Here is a 15370-nt window from a genome sequence, read left to right on the forward strand (position 1 = left end):
TCCTCAACCCCATCAAACAAGGGGATTGAAGTCTGGTTTCACCTGCTGGTGGAGACTGCCGAGATTCACAGTAAAATAGAGGCCGGCTTATTTCTTGTGAGGAAATATCAACCCTTCTCTTCTTTCTTCAACTTCCCCTTCATTCCCTCCAGCTCCCTTTCTCCTGTTACAGGAATCCTCTTCGAACACCACGGTGAATGAATGGGCGAAAGAGGCGAAGTTAAATATGCGTCTCACCTTGGTCATCTTCCTGCCTGATTCCCATCCAGAGCCCCAATTTAACATTAATTGCGGCCGGAAATAACTAAGGTCGTCGACCCCATCAAACATTTTTCATTTTCATCTTTACACAGGAAGCCATGGTGGGATATGTGTGCACTGTACTGTACGCATCCGCTGTATCGGTCGTTCTTGTGCTCTTGTCTCCCTTTCGCAAACCGTTCAAAAATCCATATTTCACGCATCAAACACCACACTGGTATCACAGCCAAGACCTGCCCGGACAGACACTGATTAAAGGAATCGGAGAAAGCAGAAGGACCGAAGAGAAAAAAACGCCCCCCCCGCAAGGCGCCAAGAGATAAACCACCGGAAAACAATTAAACAAGATACTCGGGCACTCCTACAGCACCGGAACAATACCGGCAGCAGAGCTCCCGTACAAAATCCTACGAGTACTCGTACACCCCAACCTGACAGGTGGGTATTTTTGTTTCTCCCGCATACCGGTACTATCTTGATGACATACGGTACCCGTACCGGTATTATCCCTATCTGCACTTTTATCCCCCCAATACCGTGCTGATGGGCAGGGCAATCAAAACCTAACACGGATAGAACCTTATGCCTTGGTGGTGCATCGTACTATACTGGAGGGGCGAGATGGGCTATGCACTTCTGCATGGGCGATCGAGTTGCTTGCTCGCATTTTTCCTTCCCTCCGCCTACGAGTGTCGGTATCTCTAACGACGGGATGAACAGGATGAACACGCACTCTTGCTTGGGTCAAAGACGACGCCCGAAGCGTTCAGGCGTCGTGTGATATATTTTTCCTTGCAGCGAGCCTTGTGAAAGGAGGGAGAGAGCACTGCCGGTACTTTTAGGCGCTCAAAGTGGTAGATATGGTACCAGTATCCGGGAGGCACAATCCACTTTCTCGTCACACCTCTTCCTCCGTCGGAGTGACACCATACAAACCAACAAGCAAGCGACCAGATCGACCATCGTGCGGGGAAACCAAAAGATACAACGTGGCAAGTATCATACTCGTACACCAAGTGACATGTCTATTCGAGCACAAAGCAAGCAAGCAAGCAAGCACCTTTTCCATAGGTACTGTACTGTCTCCATATCCTACCGTAAAGTAGCCTTACTTTTTGTTGTAAACCCAAAGATCACAGACATCATATCATTCTGCGTGGTGCTGCACTGGGTATCACCATACTCAAGTACGAGTACTGTACAGTACAATGCTTATGATACTGGGACATATCATACCGCAGCGGCTTAATCAGCCAGTCCGAACCGTTGTACCACCATACCTAACTTTTTTCCTCCTTATTTTTCCCTCCCACTTCTCTCACCTTACCTCGCCCCTTCTTCTACTAGTATCGTAGACTATCGGTAATTGCTCGAACACATCTCACTCCGTCTTCACAATACCGATAACAAACTAGATATTATTATTATTGTGGCGTGCTAATTTCTCTCTGGGTAATTTCGCGGGAGAAAAAAGAGAGGAATACAAGTACTGTACGAGTACTCGTAGTGGCGAGCTTATCAAGTGCTGGTGTTCGAATGGTCGGCTAGGAACACCCCCACCTTCGCGGTGCTTACAAGTGAATCTTGGCCAATCGGTAGGGGAGAGTAAGATGGCTGTGCCGCACTCGTACTCAAGCAAGTACTCGAGAACTTGTTCGGCGCTCTTCCGGGTGAATCAATGAATGCAAGGAGTACCGTACAGGTACTGTAGTCTACTGGAGTACGATGCCAAATTACGACCCGGTTTTCTCCCCATTTTTAAACTAGCATTACTAAGAGAGCGGAGGTTTCGTTGTCCAGCACCTCGCTCGCTAGAATATGTGTCGTAAGCCTAGTGTTGCATTCATCTTAGCAGTCATAATTATTATAATAATTATTAATAGAACTACAAATATCGAGAGCTAAAGTACAGTACTCGTACAGTACCACACTGGCGCTTCCACCCCTACCACTGCCTCCTCCTCCCCTCCCCGGAGGCCCAACAATCCCTCCAACCCCAACCGACCCAGCAGTCCGGTCCATCCATTCTGCCATCAAAGATGGAGATCCCCTTTCATCCCATTCATCCATCCCAGTCCCGACTAAACAAATGTTGGCAACCGTAGTCGGTGTCGCGATTGCCTGATCGACCGACCGACCAGTCAATCGAGGGATGGAGCGGATTTGGTCCCCTGGACGGGATGTTCCACCGGGAAGGAGATTATGTGGAAATTTGTAGATACAGTACTGTATTTGGCATGAGGGTTTTTATTATGGGAATCGGGAAATAGCCATAATATTTTTTTTTCTTTTCTTTTTTTGGGTGGTGGGGGGTAGGACCAACTGGCTGGAATTGTTACCCATACCGGTGTTCTCGCGGCTGAAGCCCGTGACGACTGCGATACCGTGAGGGAGGGGTGTTCATCAATGATCACTCGAGCTCCCGTAGCATCCGTCCTCTCTCCTTGCTAGGTTAAAATCTCCCCTCCCCTTGACCGGATGGATGGGGGACTCCCGTTGGAGGATTTAGGAAAGATGTGGAGCGTGGGATAAGCGGATTTCTGGATCGCGGCCATTGCAGTGAAATGGGACTATCGTACCGGTAAGAGACATACCGCAATACCCGTAGATACGGGTAGGAAATGATTTCATACGGGAACGCATCCCGCTGCAGCCTTTCTTTCAATTCTCCGTTCTTGGCGTCGAGCGGGAAGGTCCAAGGTGTTGAGAATCGTACCGTACCGTGAGCTTTGGGGGATCAAATGACCCATTTGTCCCTTTCCATCATATCATATGGTAGCTCATATAAGAATTTTACAAGTTGTGTTAAAAAAAAAAATATGCCAAGACCACCTCTATCAACATAGTAGACCATCTCTTATCACATCATACTGTACAGTATGATAGGAACGCTTTGGATTCCAGATTACGATAGTCTACCACGGGCCGCGGCAAGTCTTCCAATTCCTCCTTCCTTCCTTCCACCCTTCCATCCTCTTCCATCCCCTCCCTCCTCCACCAAAGGTGCACTTTAACTTTCTGCACCACCAAACACAGCCGCTCGCACCCTAACCCACACCCACACCTTATTGTAACGCAACCGGCCGACCACCTCTCCGAAACCGTATCATACATACTGTACGTACGTATCATACCCATACGACAGTGGTCGATCAATCTCGATTAGATCTGCCCGCCCGCTTTCCCCTTCCCTTCCCTTCCCTTCCCTTTGCCTTCTCAGACAGCGGCACAGAGCACATCGCACGGCCCACTCGCCCTGACGCGGCCGTAACCGTGATGAGAGCTGTATCATACGGTTATCAACTAGACTATCAGACATAGCACTCGTCAGATATGATAATTCATTCATGATTTCTATATTTAGAAATCGTCCACTTTGGTTGCTGCTACGTATGATACTTGTATAGATAATGGAAAAAAGTGCCGGGGGTAAGATTAATCTAACTTACTCGAGTATTATAGACGAGTGTATAGTACTCGAGTATATCATATTATGATGGAAGTGGGGAAGGAAGGAAGGAAGGAAGGAAGGGGGGGAGATGTGACGGAATGACTATGCTATGATATTGATCACACTGCCGTAACAGATGGACGAGTGCATCTTCTTTTTTTTTTTTAAAAAAAAAAAAAAAAAAAAAACTGGGATAAGGTATCGTACTGTACTGTACAGTATGGGGAATAGCTCTTGTGGATAGATGGTGGGTGCGGTAAGCACGGATGTCCTCGAGCTATCGTACCGGCGTCATGTTTCGATACCTACGGCACCGGTACCTACCTACCGTACTGCTGGGGAGTACAGGAGGGCTAAGGTTGCTCTGGTGAACGTAATTTGGGCTATTATTGGAGTCGGTTGTAAGGATGGGGTTTAAGTTGGAGATGGGTTGATCAGTGAACGGAGCCATGGCCTATGGGAGATGAATTGATCGGATAATAATATTATTATAATCAGGTTCTGATATAATTTCTACTATCATAATATTATTATCATAATGTTATTATCATAAAAATAAAAATAAAAATAAAAGTGTTTGAAATAATTGAAAAAAGTCTTTCGGGGGCTTCAAGTGCTGTACGCGTAATGCTCATGAATTGTCACTCGAAATGTTCTGTCGTCAGACTTTTGAGCCCCGATTTCTTGCCCTGGGGAGGGGAAGGAGGAGGGAAGGATGGAGGCGAGGGATCGGGGCTCAAATTGAAAAGACTGACGTTCCTGCTTACGACGCCGACACACCCGTCATTTACCACCCCATCACATCCTCCTTCCTCACCCGCACCTCTCCTCTCCTCATTACCATCACCATCACCACCATCATCAAGATCAACCCATACCAAGGTTAATATACCCATGATCAGCCGACCAGCTTACCATCAACAAACATACGCACAGCCACAATGTCAGCAATAATCCGGCTCCGCCCAAACCGCATCGTCCTGACATCGGATGAAGTACACAACCTGAATCCCCGTAATGCAAACGCCAACGGTAACGGTTCCACTCCATCCCCAGCCGCGACACTAGCGTGGGACCACAATATCACCCGGCGACGTGCCCGAGCGAGAGCGTCCCGTAAGTACTGTGCTGAGGCGCTAGACTTGCACGCACCGGAATTGAAGGAAGGCAGTGATGGAAGTGTGGAGATTCTTGAAGATGAGGATGTGAGGCCGGGATGGGGTGGTGGTGGGGAAGTGGGAGAAGGAGGAGCCGGGGAAGAGGTGGTGTTGGAAGGGAGTGGAGATATTTTGGTTTTGCCATTCGAAGACGTTGGCGTGAGGGGAGTGCAGGTGGGGGAGGAGGAGGAGGGAAGGGTTCAACGTACCGACTCGGACAGTGACAGTGCCAGCCCCAGGGCAAGTGGTAGCGGCAGCAGTGATCCTACCTTCTTTGCCCCAGGGGCTGGAGAAGTAGACGACGCATCACATGATTTTATTGACATTGCATACCTCGCAGACGTGGATTTCGATCTGCCGGATTCTCCACTGCCTAGTCCTCCGACTATAGAAGCATACCTAGACGGCGCCACAGCCGCTCTGGCGTCTCTGGATATCTCATCCCCAGCCACCACAACCGCAGGCGCAAAAACTCCAACTTCGCTCCGCCGCTTTGCAGAACGTGAATCTTCGTCGCCGGGGGATGGAGTCTCAGGCTTGTCCCCGAGACATAAGGCCGTTGAGAGGAAAAGATTGGCAAGGTATAGGGATAGAAGCCACTCTGGAAAGGGTGCCCGCTTGCGCAGATCTAGGACTGCGGGCGGAGGATTCGATGGGGATGATGAGAAGAGCGATAGCGATAATGACGAGAGTTCAGATGATCGCAACGAAGATGGCGCTAGCTCTATCGGTGAAGGGGAAGATAAGAAAGGAACCGCGGGTGTGGACGCTAGCACTCAGGAGGAAAAAGTGGAGGCTGGAGAGTCTGCTATGTCTGCCTCCGAGAGAAGGGAGGGTAACGCTGCTACTACTGGTACTTGTACCAGAAATTTCAGGTAGTCTACGAAGGCGGCCGATTGATTGACTGGCTGGTTGATTGATTGATTGTGCCGGCTTTATCATTGCTCTTCTAGCGTTGCATTGCACCGCATTGCGTTGACTTTAGTTTAATTCCTACGATAGGTAACTCGCTTTCCTTTGCTCTGCTTTGCCGCCGCTGGGGTAAGATCCAACCGGTTAATTGTTTTTCCCTTGCTTCGCTTGACCTTACTTACCGGTTTGCTTAGAGATTAGCAAATTAGAAGAACAGTTCATCCATAATAAGGACCCTTTTCCCTCCTCTTTGCGTCTTGCCTGCGGTTTACCCGCCGCAGTTTTATCTCTTCCTTTTTCTTCTTCGTGCCCCTGATATAGCGAGGCGTCTGGGAGGAAACTCCAAAAGCCAGTACATAGGTTACTTGATTAAATAATTAGTACCAAAACTTAGCTAACCTATCGTACTCAGAACGTTACAAATCACGTGCGAACAAACAGAAACAAAAACAAACTCGAGTGATCATTCATGTCCTAAATCAAAACTCCGCGAGGAATGGATGAATAAAATCCTCCCTAAAGCCCACGCGCTCCAATCTAGTCCAGCCAGACCCGGTCCGCTCCAGAAATAATTGTAAAACGCACCATATCATACGAAATATCGTTACACGGAAATTCAAATCAATAAATCAAATGACAGTACAGCACATTGAACGCACACAGAGAAAACAGCCAGATCACGCCTGCGAAGAGAGAGAAAAACAGCAAAACGACAGACTCCTAAAAAGGAGGAGAGAAAAAAAGCCTCCCCCTGCCCGACTAGCAAACAAACAAACGTTCCCGGCCCAGTTCCACAAGCCAACCAACCAGCTACCGGCTGTTCCCGTCCATTCGCGTTTTCCATGATTTCACGAAATGGTATCTATCTTATACATGGCTCGAAGCGAAGGGTTTAATAAGGGAGAAGAGAGGGGGGAAAGGAAGGAAGGGAGGGGAAAGAAGAAATCGCAAAAGGAAGGAAGGAGGAAATAACAGGGGGGCTCTCACTCTTCATTTCAAGGGGAAAAGGAAAGCAGTCTTATGCCTGTCTAGTGACAGTTCTCTTCTTCAGCTTCTCCTTCGTGACCGCCGCTGTAGTTCCAACGTTCACATCCGTCCCCTCGACCCAGACCTTTCCGTCCGCATCCACCTCAGTATTTTCCTTTTTTTCCTTCTTCTCCTTCTTCTCCTTCTTGACCGGCTTGTCCTTTGTGAACCTTGCGCTGACGGTCTGGATCATGCGGTAGAACCAGTAATAGTTTAGCAGGTTCAGGATGGCGTTTGAGCCGAGGTAAACCATGATGAGCCATAATGGGAGATTCTTTCCGGCGAATAGGTAGGCAACGATTTTATCTGTTTCGAGATGGTCCAGATGGATAAGGCTATCGTCCGATGGGGGTAGTACTGGCGCGGGAGGGTTGTTGTAGAGAGTGTGGAGGTCACCAAAGACCAAGAATGCATTCCAGGTTCCCCAGATGAGACGGCAACAGAAGAAGCTAGTTAAAAGGAAAAAGCCGTTGACCAGTTGGATAAGTGATCCGGTCCTTCCTGTTTTATCACAGAACCTAATTGATTGCTTAGCGTCTAACAAGTGGGGGAGGGTGGGAGGTTGGAGGTGAGGTCTTACCAGTGAATATTGAGGAATGGACTAGAAATCTCAAACAGCACAAATACGGATGCCCAGTAGTTAACAAAAGGTCTCTAAACCCGCACATCAGCTAAAAAATCCTTGTGTCACCATGACGCGAAAAGAGACGCAAAACAAATACGCACAAAGCCCAAGCTGAAAACCATCACGGCGCTGGCGGCGTGTGCCAGAAACCCGAGCCCAAAAATATCCAAATGCCATGCGCTTATAAACAGGTCCCAAATAAAGTACCCTTCTGCGTAGGCTTGAACGGCACCTTGAGTTTTACTGTGCCCAAAAGTTCGTTTCAATATCGCAACACTATCCGTGCTCCACGCATCCCGCGTCGGGTCATTGCAGGCGGCCCATATCGCTAGGGCGCAGATGAAGATGCTCTGGACAAAGGAGACAACATGCACATTCCAGTTGACCCTCGTCCGTTTGTCGAAGTTGCGGTAGGTTTCCGAGAAGATGGAGGAGAGTATGGGTGAGATAACAACGTAGATGAGGCTGTATACTACGACTGCTGCTATTACTTGGTGGATGTGAAACGGGAGTGAGTGTAAACCGATCTTGGCGGCATAGGGTTTAACCAGCTGGGTCAGAGGTGGGCAAGGAGCGAATAGAATGGATGAAGCCATGTTGGAGGCTCAACTTTAAGCTCCCGCTAGGGTCGTTAGGACGTGGGGCTCAAGAGCAAAATAATGACGACAGACTTGAACGATGATGAATGCGGGATAACCCCACAGACTAACGAATCCCAGTCTACTCGGGGGGATAAGAAGGTGAGTAGTGGTGGTAACGGGGAGGCTTGAGAGTTGAGGTGGCGATGAAAGTAGAGAAAGGGAAGAGAAGGAAGGAGGGGAAAGAAGGCAAGGCAAAATAGACAGCTGGGCTGCCGTAAATGGTTGTCAGATATAAGATAATCCACTCCCGAGCCCAAGCGGCTTGGAGTGACAGAAGGGGTGGGTGGAAATGCTTTTGCAAAGGCCCCTGAGGTAAAAGGGAACACGCTTCACAAGCTCTTGCGGCCAGTCACGCTGTCACTCACTCATCCACAAGTGTTGTGTTATTTTGCGTCAGACTAGTTGTTGTCTGTAAGTATTGAGGCGGAGTTTCATAGGACACGCGCCGCCAACACGAAACCATACAAATGTGCCAAGTTGTTGGGGGTGACGCCGTGACCTGGAAGATAAAGTCACAGAATTTGGATCTGGGTGTGACTTGTAGATAGAGAGCGTGTGTAACGTGATATCCTGGATTCTTGGCTTTTGTTTGGTTGGTCTTGGCAATATCAATTCATGTCGTGAAATCATAAAAGATCACTCGCTTCTTCAAGAAAATAATGATTCGTACCCTAGTTACCTAGACAAAGACGTCGCAAGCTTTCACGGGAACCTAGCATTTTACACCCCTTAACCCCCTCTTGTGACACCCCTTGTTTCCCCTTACGCTCCTTTCTTCTCACCCTTATCACGCCATTATCATTCCCTTCTTCCCTCCCCTGTTCATCTAACCAACACCTCCCACCATCTTATCGGGACTCATACTATTTAGAAAGATACCCAATCCCCCGCTCACTTCGGCTATTCGAAATGACTGAACCAATCCAAGGCCTTGATGGTAAATTCTACGACTTGAGTCTAGATCCTGATACCGATGACAACACCCTTTCATTCATTGTCAAGCCATTGGATCCACCCCCGAAGGAGTCCGTTCATCAGGAAACCTCCAGCGGTACTGCTGCTGTTTCTGGGCAGGCGGGTCACCCTCTGATGGGGTCCATTCATAAGAAAGCCTTCAACGATACTGCCGGCGATACTCATCGTAAAACTTTTGATGAGTTTGGTCTGTAGGTTCACATTCCCCATCTTATTCCTTCCTATTTGTCCCACTATTTTTACCCCTCTAATTTTGACCTCCCCCCATACTGAGTAACTCGGTTTGACCAACTAAAATTTTCTGCACCCTACAGTCCTGAGGCTCTCTTGAGAGCACTAGCCTTGTTGAACTTTAGATGGCCTTCGAGAATCCAGGCGAGAACGATCCCAATTCTCTTACAGGACCCTCCGAGAAACCTGCTGGGACAATCTCAGTCTGGGACCGGAAAGACAGCCGCGTTTGTTATCACCATGCTCACTCGCCTCGATTTGACCAATCGTTCCACTCAAGGGCTCGTCCTTGCTCCTACCCGTGAACTCGCTAGGCAGATAGTGGATGTTATTGAGGGGCTTGGCCAGTATATGGGCGTGAAGACACAATTTGCCATCCCAGCTATGTTTGTGAGAGGGAAGGAATTCGACGCCCACATCGTGGTAGGGACCCCGGGAACTACGTTGGACTGTGTGAGAAGGGGACAGTTGGATCTCGATCATCTCAAGATGTTGGTTATCGATGAGGCCGACAACATGCTCGATTTACACGGGCTAGGTGAACAGTGTATTCGCATTAAATCGTAGGTAACTGGATTTCTGGCTTTGTTTCCGGTGTTAACTGAACTAGTACCATCCGTCATAACGTCCAAATCTTGCTCTGGAGTGCTACCTTTCCACATAGGATCGTTGAATTTAGCAAGAGATATGCACCGGATTGCCTTACCATGACTCTTGAGCATCATGAGTTGACCGTTACTGGTATCAAGCAAATGTACATGGACTGCATAAACGCTGAGGCTAAATTTGGCGTTCTGGTACAACTCTACCATGTTCTAACCATCGGATCATCAATTATTTTTGTCCATGTTAGCAGCTCCCACAGAAATTAACTTAGATAGGTTGCTAACCTTTCCTAGCGGCGCGATGAGGCTACACGTATCGCGGAACGCATGACTCTAGAAGGACATAAAATATCTGTGCTTCATTCTGCCCTCGAAAATGGTGGAGCGGCCCGTGATAAGGTGATCGACGACTTTCGCTCCGGCCGGACCAAGGTTTTAATTACGACCAACGTCCTAGCCCGTGGGATCGATGTTTCTACAGTTTCTATGGTGGTCAACTATGACCTTCCCATGGACAAGGATAAGAGGATCGATTTTCCAACTTACCTTCATAGGATCGGCCGCACGGGACGGTTCGGGCGGATTGGTGTCAGCATTAGCTTCGTGCATGATACCACATCCTGGATGCAATTGATGCAAGTATCGGAGCATTTCGGTGTTCAAATTTCAAAGGTTCCTACTGGCGATGTCGAGGTTAGCTCACATCTCATCCGCTGTGACATTTTCAACGTTTATGCTAATTTGGGGTGAACAGGAGGTTGAGAGAATTGTTAGTTCAATCCTTAAGCATAATCAAGGCATGCTTCCCGCCGTCACCAAGGAGGATAGTATACACGCGCGTCCGGGGCCGCGTGGCCGCTTTTGAAATACCTTTTGCTGTTGTTAGGTAGAGATCGCGTGGTAGCTGGTTTGCTCAGATTCCCAATTCCATTCTTTTTCAAACCCATTTGATTCAAGTATTATCATTTTCTCTAGCCTTCACAAGTTATACAGTGTGGCGGTGCCTCGACTGTGATGGGATGATTGAAGCGGTTTGTCATTCATAGAGTGCTGGTGGGTGGTGTTGTCACGATCAACAGGTTGTACGTTCTACTAGACCTTACAATGGTATACTCGGGGATATCGTGACATAAGGCGTACTCTTACAAAAACGCTTCTCTAGCCTTCCAAAAACCTCGCCCACAAAGGTTTCCCCACCACCACCATATCCATGAGTCAAGTAAGCTTGAGCAGCATCCCTATGATCCCTGTCTATGCCTCCATATTCCTTTGAGACCCTCTCGCTGTTAGCTGGAAAGTGAATGGGGAAATCATACACATGGGCCAAAGATGTTTCCGAATTTTAAGCCTTTGGAAATATCAAATGTGAGTTTGCATCACTACATCTCATTCTTCCCAACTCGGGTTCCGAATTCCTTCTAGAGATTTCAGGGGATGCTGGCCAAGAAGATCAAGGGGGGGGGGTGTAGTCCTAGATATGGGGCGTGAAGTATTTGCGCTTTGCAAGTATTGAGGATGGTATTGTCGTACTAGGCTATGGTGAAGAACCGACTCCTGCGCAGATAAGAAGCTACGTGCACACATACCAGCTTGCCATTCTGCGCATTCATGGCTTCGGTGCAAAAAAAGTCGAAATAGATGGCAACGGGAGTTCTTGGATGCCTCAGCACACCTGGGAAATCTTGACGCGCAGCTTTAATTTACCTCGTCTGCGTCTCTGGTTAGGTATGATGGATGGATAGTGGTGGAAACCCGGGGCAAAACGGAGAACAACCCAAACAAAAAAAAATACACCCCGCTACGTTATGGGATAGACATATTTCGCAGTGACACTTTGAACACTTTTCCTCTACTCTGGGCGGAACCCCACGATATCTTGATGGCGAAGTTCAGGGAGTAGTTTTTATTCAGCATCCAGGATCAATGGGAAAATTGGTTGCTCAGGCCGATCCCAGGTATGATACTACGTTGGGTGTGTGGGGTCAACTATTTTGTAGCCCTCTTAGGGGAGCCGCGGAGTCCCGAGTTTTTATTACCGGAATCCAGCCAAGGTCTCTCCAAAGATGTTCAACCGTGGACGCTGGTCGGATCTTGCATTTGGCCGTCGCATGGAGCGCTGTCCAAGCCGCTGAGGCTCTACTATCATACCCAGGCCACTGCCCACTCTCCGTGAGGATGAGGAGCTCCCCCTTGGGCACAGAGACTCAGAAGGGAGTGTTTCATCATGAGCCGTCACTCGCCGCCATGCTCTACGGGTATCGTTGAAAATTCGTCAATAGATTGTACCGTTCGCAGAGAGACCTTTCGCGGGAGAGAGGCTTAAGAACTCGACCCAACATGGGAGAGGGTCAAGTAGACCCTTCGCCCACATAGCGAAATGGTAACGTGCCATAGCAGTCGAAAAAGAGCTTAAAGCACATGCCATGAGAAAGACAAGAGAAGGCTAAACTAGAAGAGTATTACATATTATTTCGTTGGCTGATCGAATATTGACGAGGAAGGGAAGGAAAGGGAGAAAAAAGAAAGGCCGGCTCTTTTTGAGATCTTCATTTGAGGGATCTGATAAGATATGATAGAGCATCCTTAATAATAATAATACCGTAATAACGGTGTCATTGTTATTATTATTATTTAATTTATGATAGTATTCATTATGGTAATAATTATAGAGGCTAATGATCTCACCCTGTCATGTCACCCAGGACCATAAACCATGCAGGTGCCCACCACCAACTCACAAGAGGGACCGAAGCTCCGTTAGGTCGTGTGCTTTCAAGCCAAACCGGGTAAGTCTGTAATTTATGATATGATCTTAAGCTTTGGAGTCTTGGTGGGTGGTTGGAGGAGTCCAACCGGACTAACTAGCCCGGACAATCCACCGAACCCGAGGAAAGTGGGATGTTAATATTTGGGAGATGGGGGATGGATCCGTTGCCGAACCGCTTTGCGCTCCGGGGGTAAGCCGAGCTGCATATCAGTTTGTGGCTCGGGGGGACTAAAAGGTGGGGCCAATTTTCTCGCGAAATCCGTGACAGTCTTGAATGTATGATATATACCTTGGGAAGTGGGGGGGGGGGGAGACTCGTTTCGACACGATGGTTAGGTTATTACTTATATTAATAATAAAAACACAGTAAAATCTAAATGTTTTTGAGCCGAAACTCGATTTTTGGGCAAGTATGAGATTTTATAAAAAAGAATAGGTTATCTTTATACTAATATACTTACAGGGCCTTATAATATCGTTATGATACCTTTCCCCATTAAGTACTCAAATACAAATACCTGCCCCTCACCATAACATAATATTATGATACCGACACTCTGGTATCATCGTCCATCGTGCGGTGTGATACCTCGGATCACTCCAACCTCCTTGACAAAGATATCGAAAACGAAGGTTTGGCGAGCAGGAAAAAATGATATCACATCTCCCCTCCCTCTGGTATTCGCAAGGTCGGACGGGAGCATATTAGCCTGTCCGCCGTTGGAAATTCTAGGAACCTTTTTCACAGATTCGTTCAAACTCTATCTCCCCTGCTACCGGTATTCATTTAACGTGGATCTTAGGGTTAACAGGGGTGAGGCGAATTGATCGATCGGGCCGGGCTGATCTGGGCATCGTGGGTATGGTGCCGCGGGACCGGATCGGGGCAGGGTTTAAGGGTTTTTTTCTTTTCTTTTCTTTTCTTCAAAACTGGTTGAATCGATTGCGAGGCTTTATTGCCAGGTCGTGGGTGTCGCTACGTTCTGGCGTGGGGTCTTCTTTCCGGTCGGCGTTCTGGTGTTTGAGTGGTATCACATGGTGGGTTGATTGGCATGTACTGTACTGTACAGCACTGGTATGATGCCCTGTGGGTGTTGGGAGGTTCGTGGTGATGGGTGCGAGTTGAAATTTTTTTGAGATATTGAATTGCTCCCTCGGGCCCACCACGGGAGGGGAGGGGAGGGGGCATTAGGAGTGGGAGGGTTCATACCTACTCACTCGGGGGTTTTCTCTTCTCTCGGGTCAAAGTGTATTGGCAATGGCGTGGTATTATAGGGTAGAAGTTTGCCAGTTTGTATGGGAATTGTTATGATAATAATTATGATACCTTAGCTGCCCATCTTCAATTTGCCACGCGAGTATGGTACTGTAAAAAGATTGAATACCGGTAATCGGACCGTGTGCTGTCACAATATTATGTCGTCGGGTTTCCTTTCCCTAGTAGGGTCGATAACGTTTTTTCTTTTGTGCTTCGGGAGGGGGAAAGGGACAGCATTTCTGGTGGTTTTTTGTTTCACATCCAGAGAAGGGAATTTTGGACTGAAGATAAAAAATTCTAAATCATACCGGTATGAAAGCTTCTCTCAGCTCCGCGTACCCGAGTACAGTATGATGCAGTATATTACTCGTATCATAGATGGTTCATTAAATTATATCCTGGGCACAGCCTTCAGCCCCACAAACCTTGCCCATCCCCCCCGCAAATCTTACCACAGATGCTACAAGCTTACAGGTATTTACAGTACTGCCAATTATCCCACCGGCCGGCCTCCCAAGCTTGCGCCACACTCGAAAATTAAAGGTATGATAAAACAAAAATCCGAGTGATATGATACCACTTTACCGTCTTGCCCCTGAAGGGTTTTTGCACCCTTTGGGGTACCGGTATCATACCGGTAACCCGTCCACGGGCGAGCTCGGACACTCACATAGGGCGCACGAATGGAAATTCCTGCAGCCGTGCGCGGGGGGAGGACGGGTGGATGGGGACGGAAAGTTTTATTCCCGGGTTCGAGCAAACAGCGGGTGTGAGCAGGCGATGGGGGGGAGATGGGATGGATGGGGGGGTAGATGGATTGCATGGGGTGTTGTGATGATGGTGGTGGATATTAGATGTGTGTATTTGTGCTCAAGTGTCATACTCGAGCAGCAGATATTCGCGGAGGGGTGAAGTACTAGTACTTGAGTGATGATGATAGGTACAGTATCGTAGACTATGGATACTGTGTTTTTCTTTAGCATTGAACTTGTGCCGTATGCCAAGAACTGAAGCGGTTGCAGATTACTGGTATAGGCTTAGTCTGATCCATCAGTCCCGAGCATCAAGACTCACCCTTTTCAGTGGCGAGGGGGCAAAGGAGGCTCGCGCGTGGCTGAAGCAGTCTTGGAGTATGGTATAGTATCATACCGGTACAGTTCGGTCACCGAGAATACCGGCATGATAATATTATGATATAAGTACCGGTACTGTAATGCCGATACTACGGGAGGCGCATAGGTGCTCGCTCTTGTGGTATGATATTTTATTTGGCACTTTTGCCCTTATTATTACAAGTAGGATAGGACAGGATAGGTTAGATCGGGGAAAGCAGGAGAGCAAAAAAAGAAAGGAGGAGGAAAGAAAGGGCAACTCGTTGAATTGCTCTTCACCACAGCCTCCCTCACTCTTTCTCCCTCAATCCATCCCCTCCTCTGCCGTGCTCGCTTCTTCACTCTTACT

At 48.1% G+C, this 15370-nt stretch overlaps 3 protein-coding genes; 2 read left to right on the forward strand and 1 right to left on the reverse strand.

Moving 5' to 3' along the window:
• Positions 1–4576: 4576 nt before the first annotated feature.
• Positions 4577–5748, forward strand: GSTUM_00008307001 (uncharacterized protein; the record flags this gene model as incomplete). XM_002839972.2 has 1 exon in its annotated part: positions 4577–5748. The coding sequence occupies exon 1, from the start codon at positions 4654–4656 to the stop codon at positions 5746–5748; it is 1095 nt and encodes a 364-aa protein (XP_002840018.1). The 5' UTR covers positions 4577–4653.
• Positions 5749–6386: 638 nt separating this feature from the next.
• GSTUM_00008308001 (uncharacterized protein) lies at positions 6387–8309 on the reverse strand. XM_002839973.2 has 3 exons: positions 7534–8309; positions 7388–7461; positions 6387–7325 (listed from the first exon to the last, which is right to left on the reverse strand). The coding sequence occupies exons 1-3, from the start codon at positions 8026–8028 to the stop codon at positions 6800–6802; spliced, it is 1095 nt and encodes a 364-aa protein (XP_002840019.1). The 5' UTR covers positions 8029–8309; the 3' UTR covers positions 6387–6799.
• A 673-nt stretch (positions 8310–8982) lies between these two features.
• On the forward strand, positions 8983–10634 carry GSTUM_00008309001 (uncharacterized protein; the record flags this gene model as incomplete). The annotated part of the gene is made up of 4 exons (XM_002839974.1): positions 8983–9239; positions 9363–9842; positions 9890–10127; positions 10179–10634. The coding sequence occupies 4 exons, from the start codon at positions 8983–8985 to the stop codon at positions 10632–10634; spliced, it is 1431 nt and encodes a 476-aa protein (XP_002840020.1).
• Positions 10635–15370: the final 4736 nt, after the last annotated feature.

This window comes from Tuber melanosporum (assembly GCF_000151645.1).
Source record: "Tuber melanosporum whole genome shotgun sequence assembly, scaffold_44, strain Mel28".
Taxonomy (NCBI): domain Eukaryota; kingdom Fungi; phylum Ascomycota; class Pezizomycetes; order Pezizales; family Tuberaceae; genus Tuber; species Tuber melanosporum.

What these genes read in the sequence shown, in the direction of transcription:
- GSTUM_00008308001 (XM_002839973.2), bottom strand. Translation starts at nt 8,028, where the DNA reads ATGGCTTCATCCATTCTATTCGCTCCTTGCCCACCTCTGACCCAGCTG. An exon ending in TGGTTTTCAGCTTGGGCTTT is followed by an intron (nt 7,462 to 7,533) that starts GTGCGTATTTGT and finishes GTGCGGGTTTAG; the next exon opens with AGACCTTTTGTTAACTACTG. An exon ending in CCATTCCTCAATATTCACTG is followed by an intron (nt 7,326 to 7,387) that starts GTAAGACCTCAC and finishes GCAATCAATTAG; the next exon opens with GTTCTGTGATAAAACAGGAA.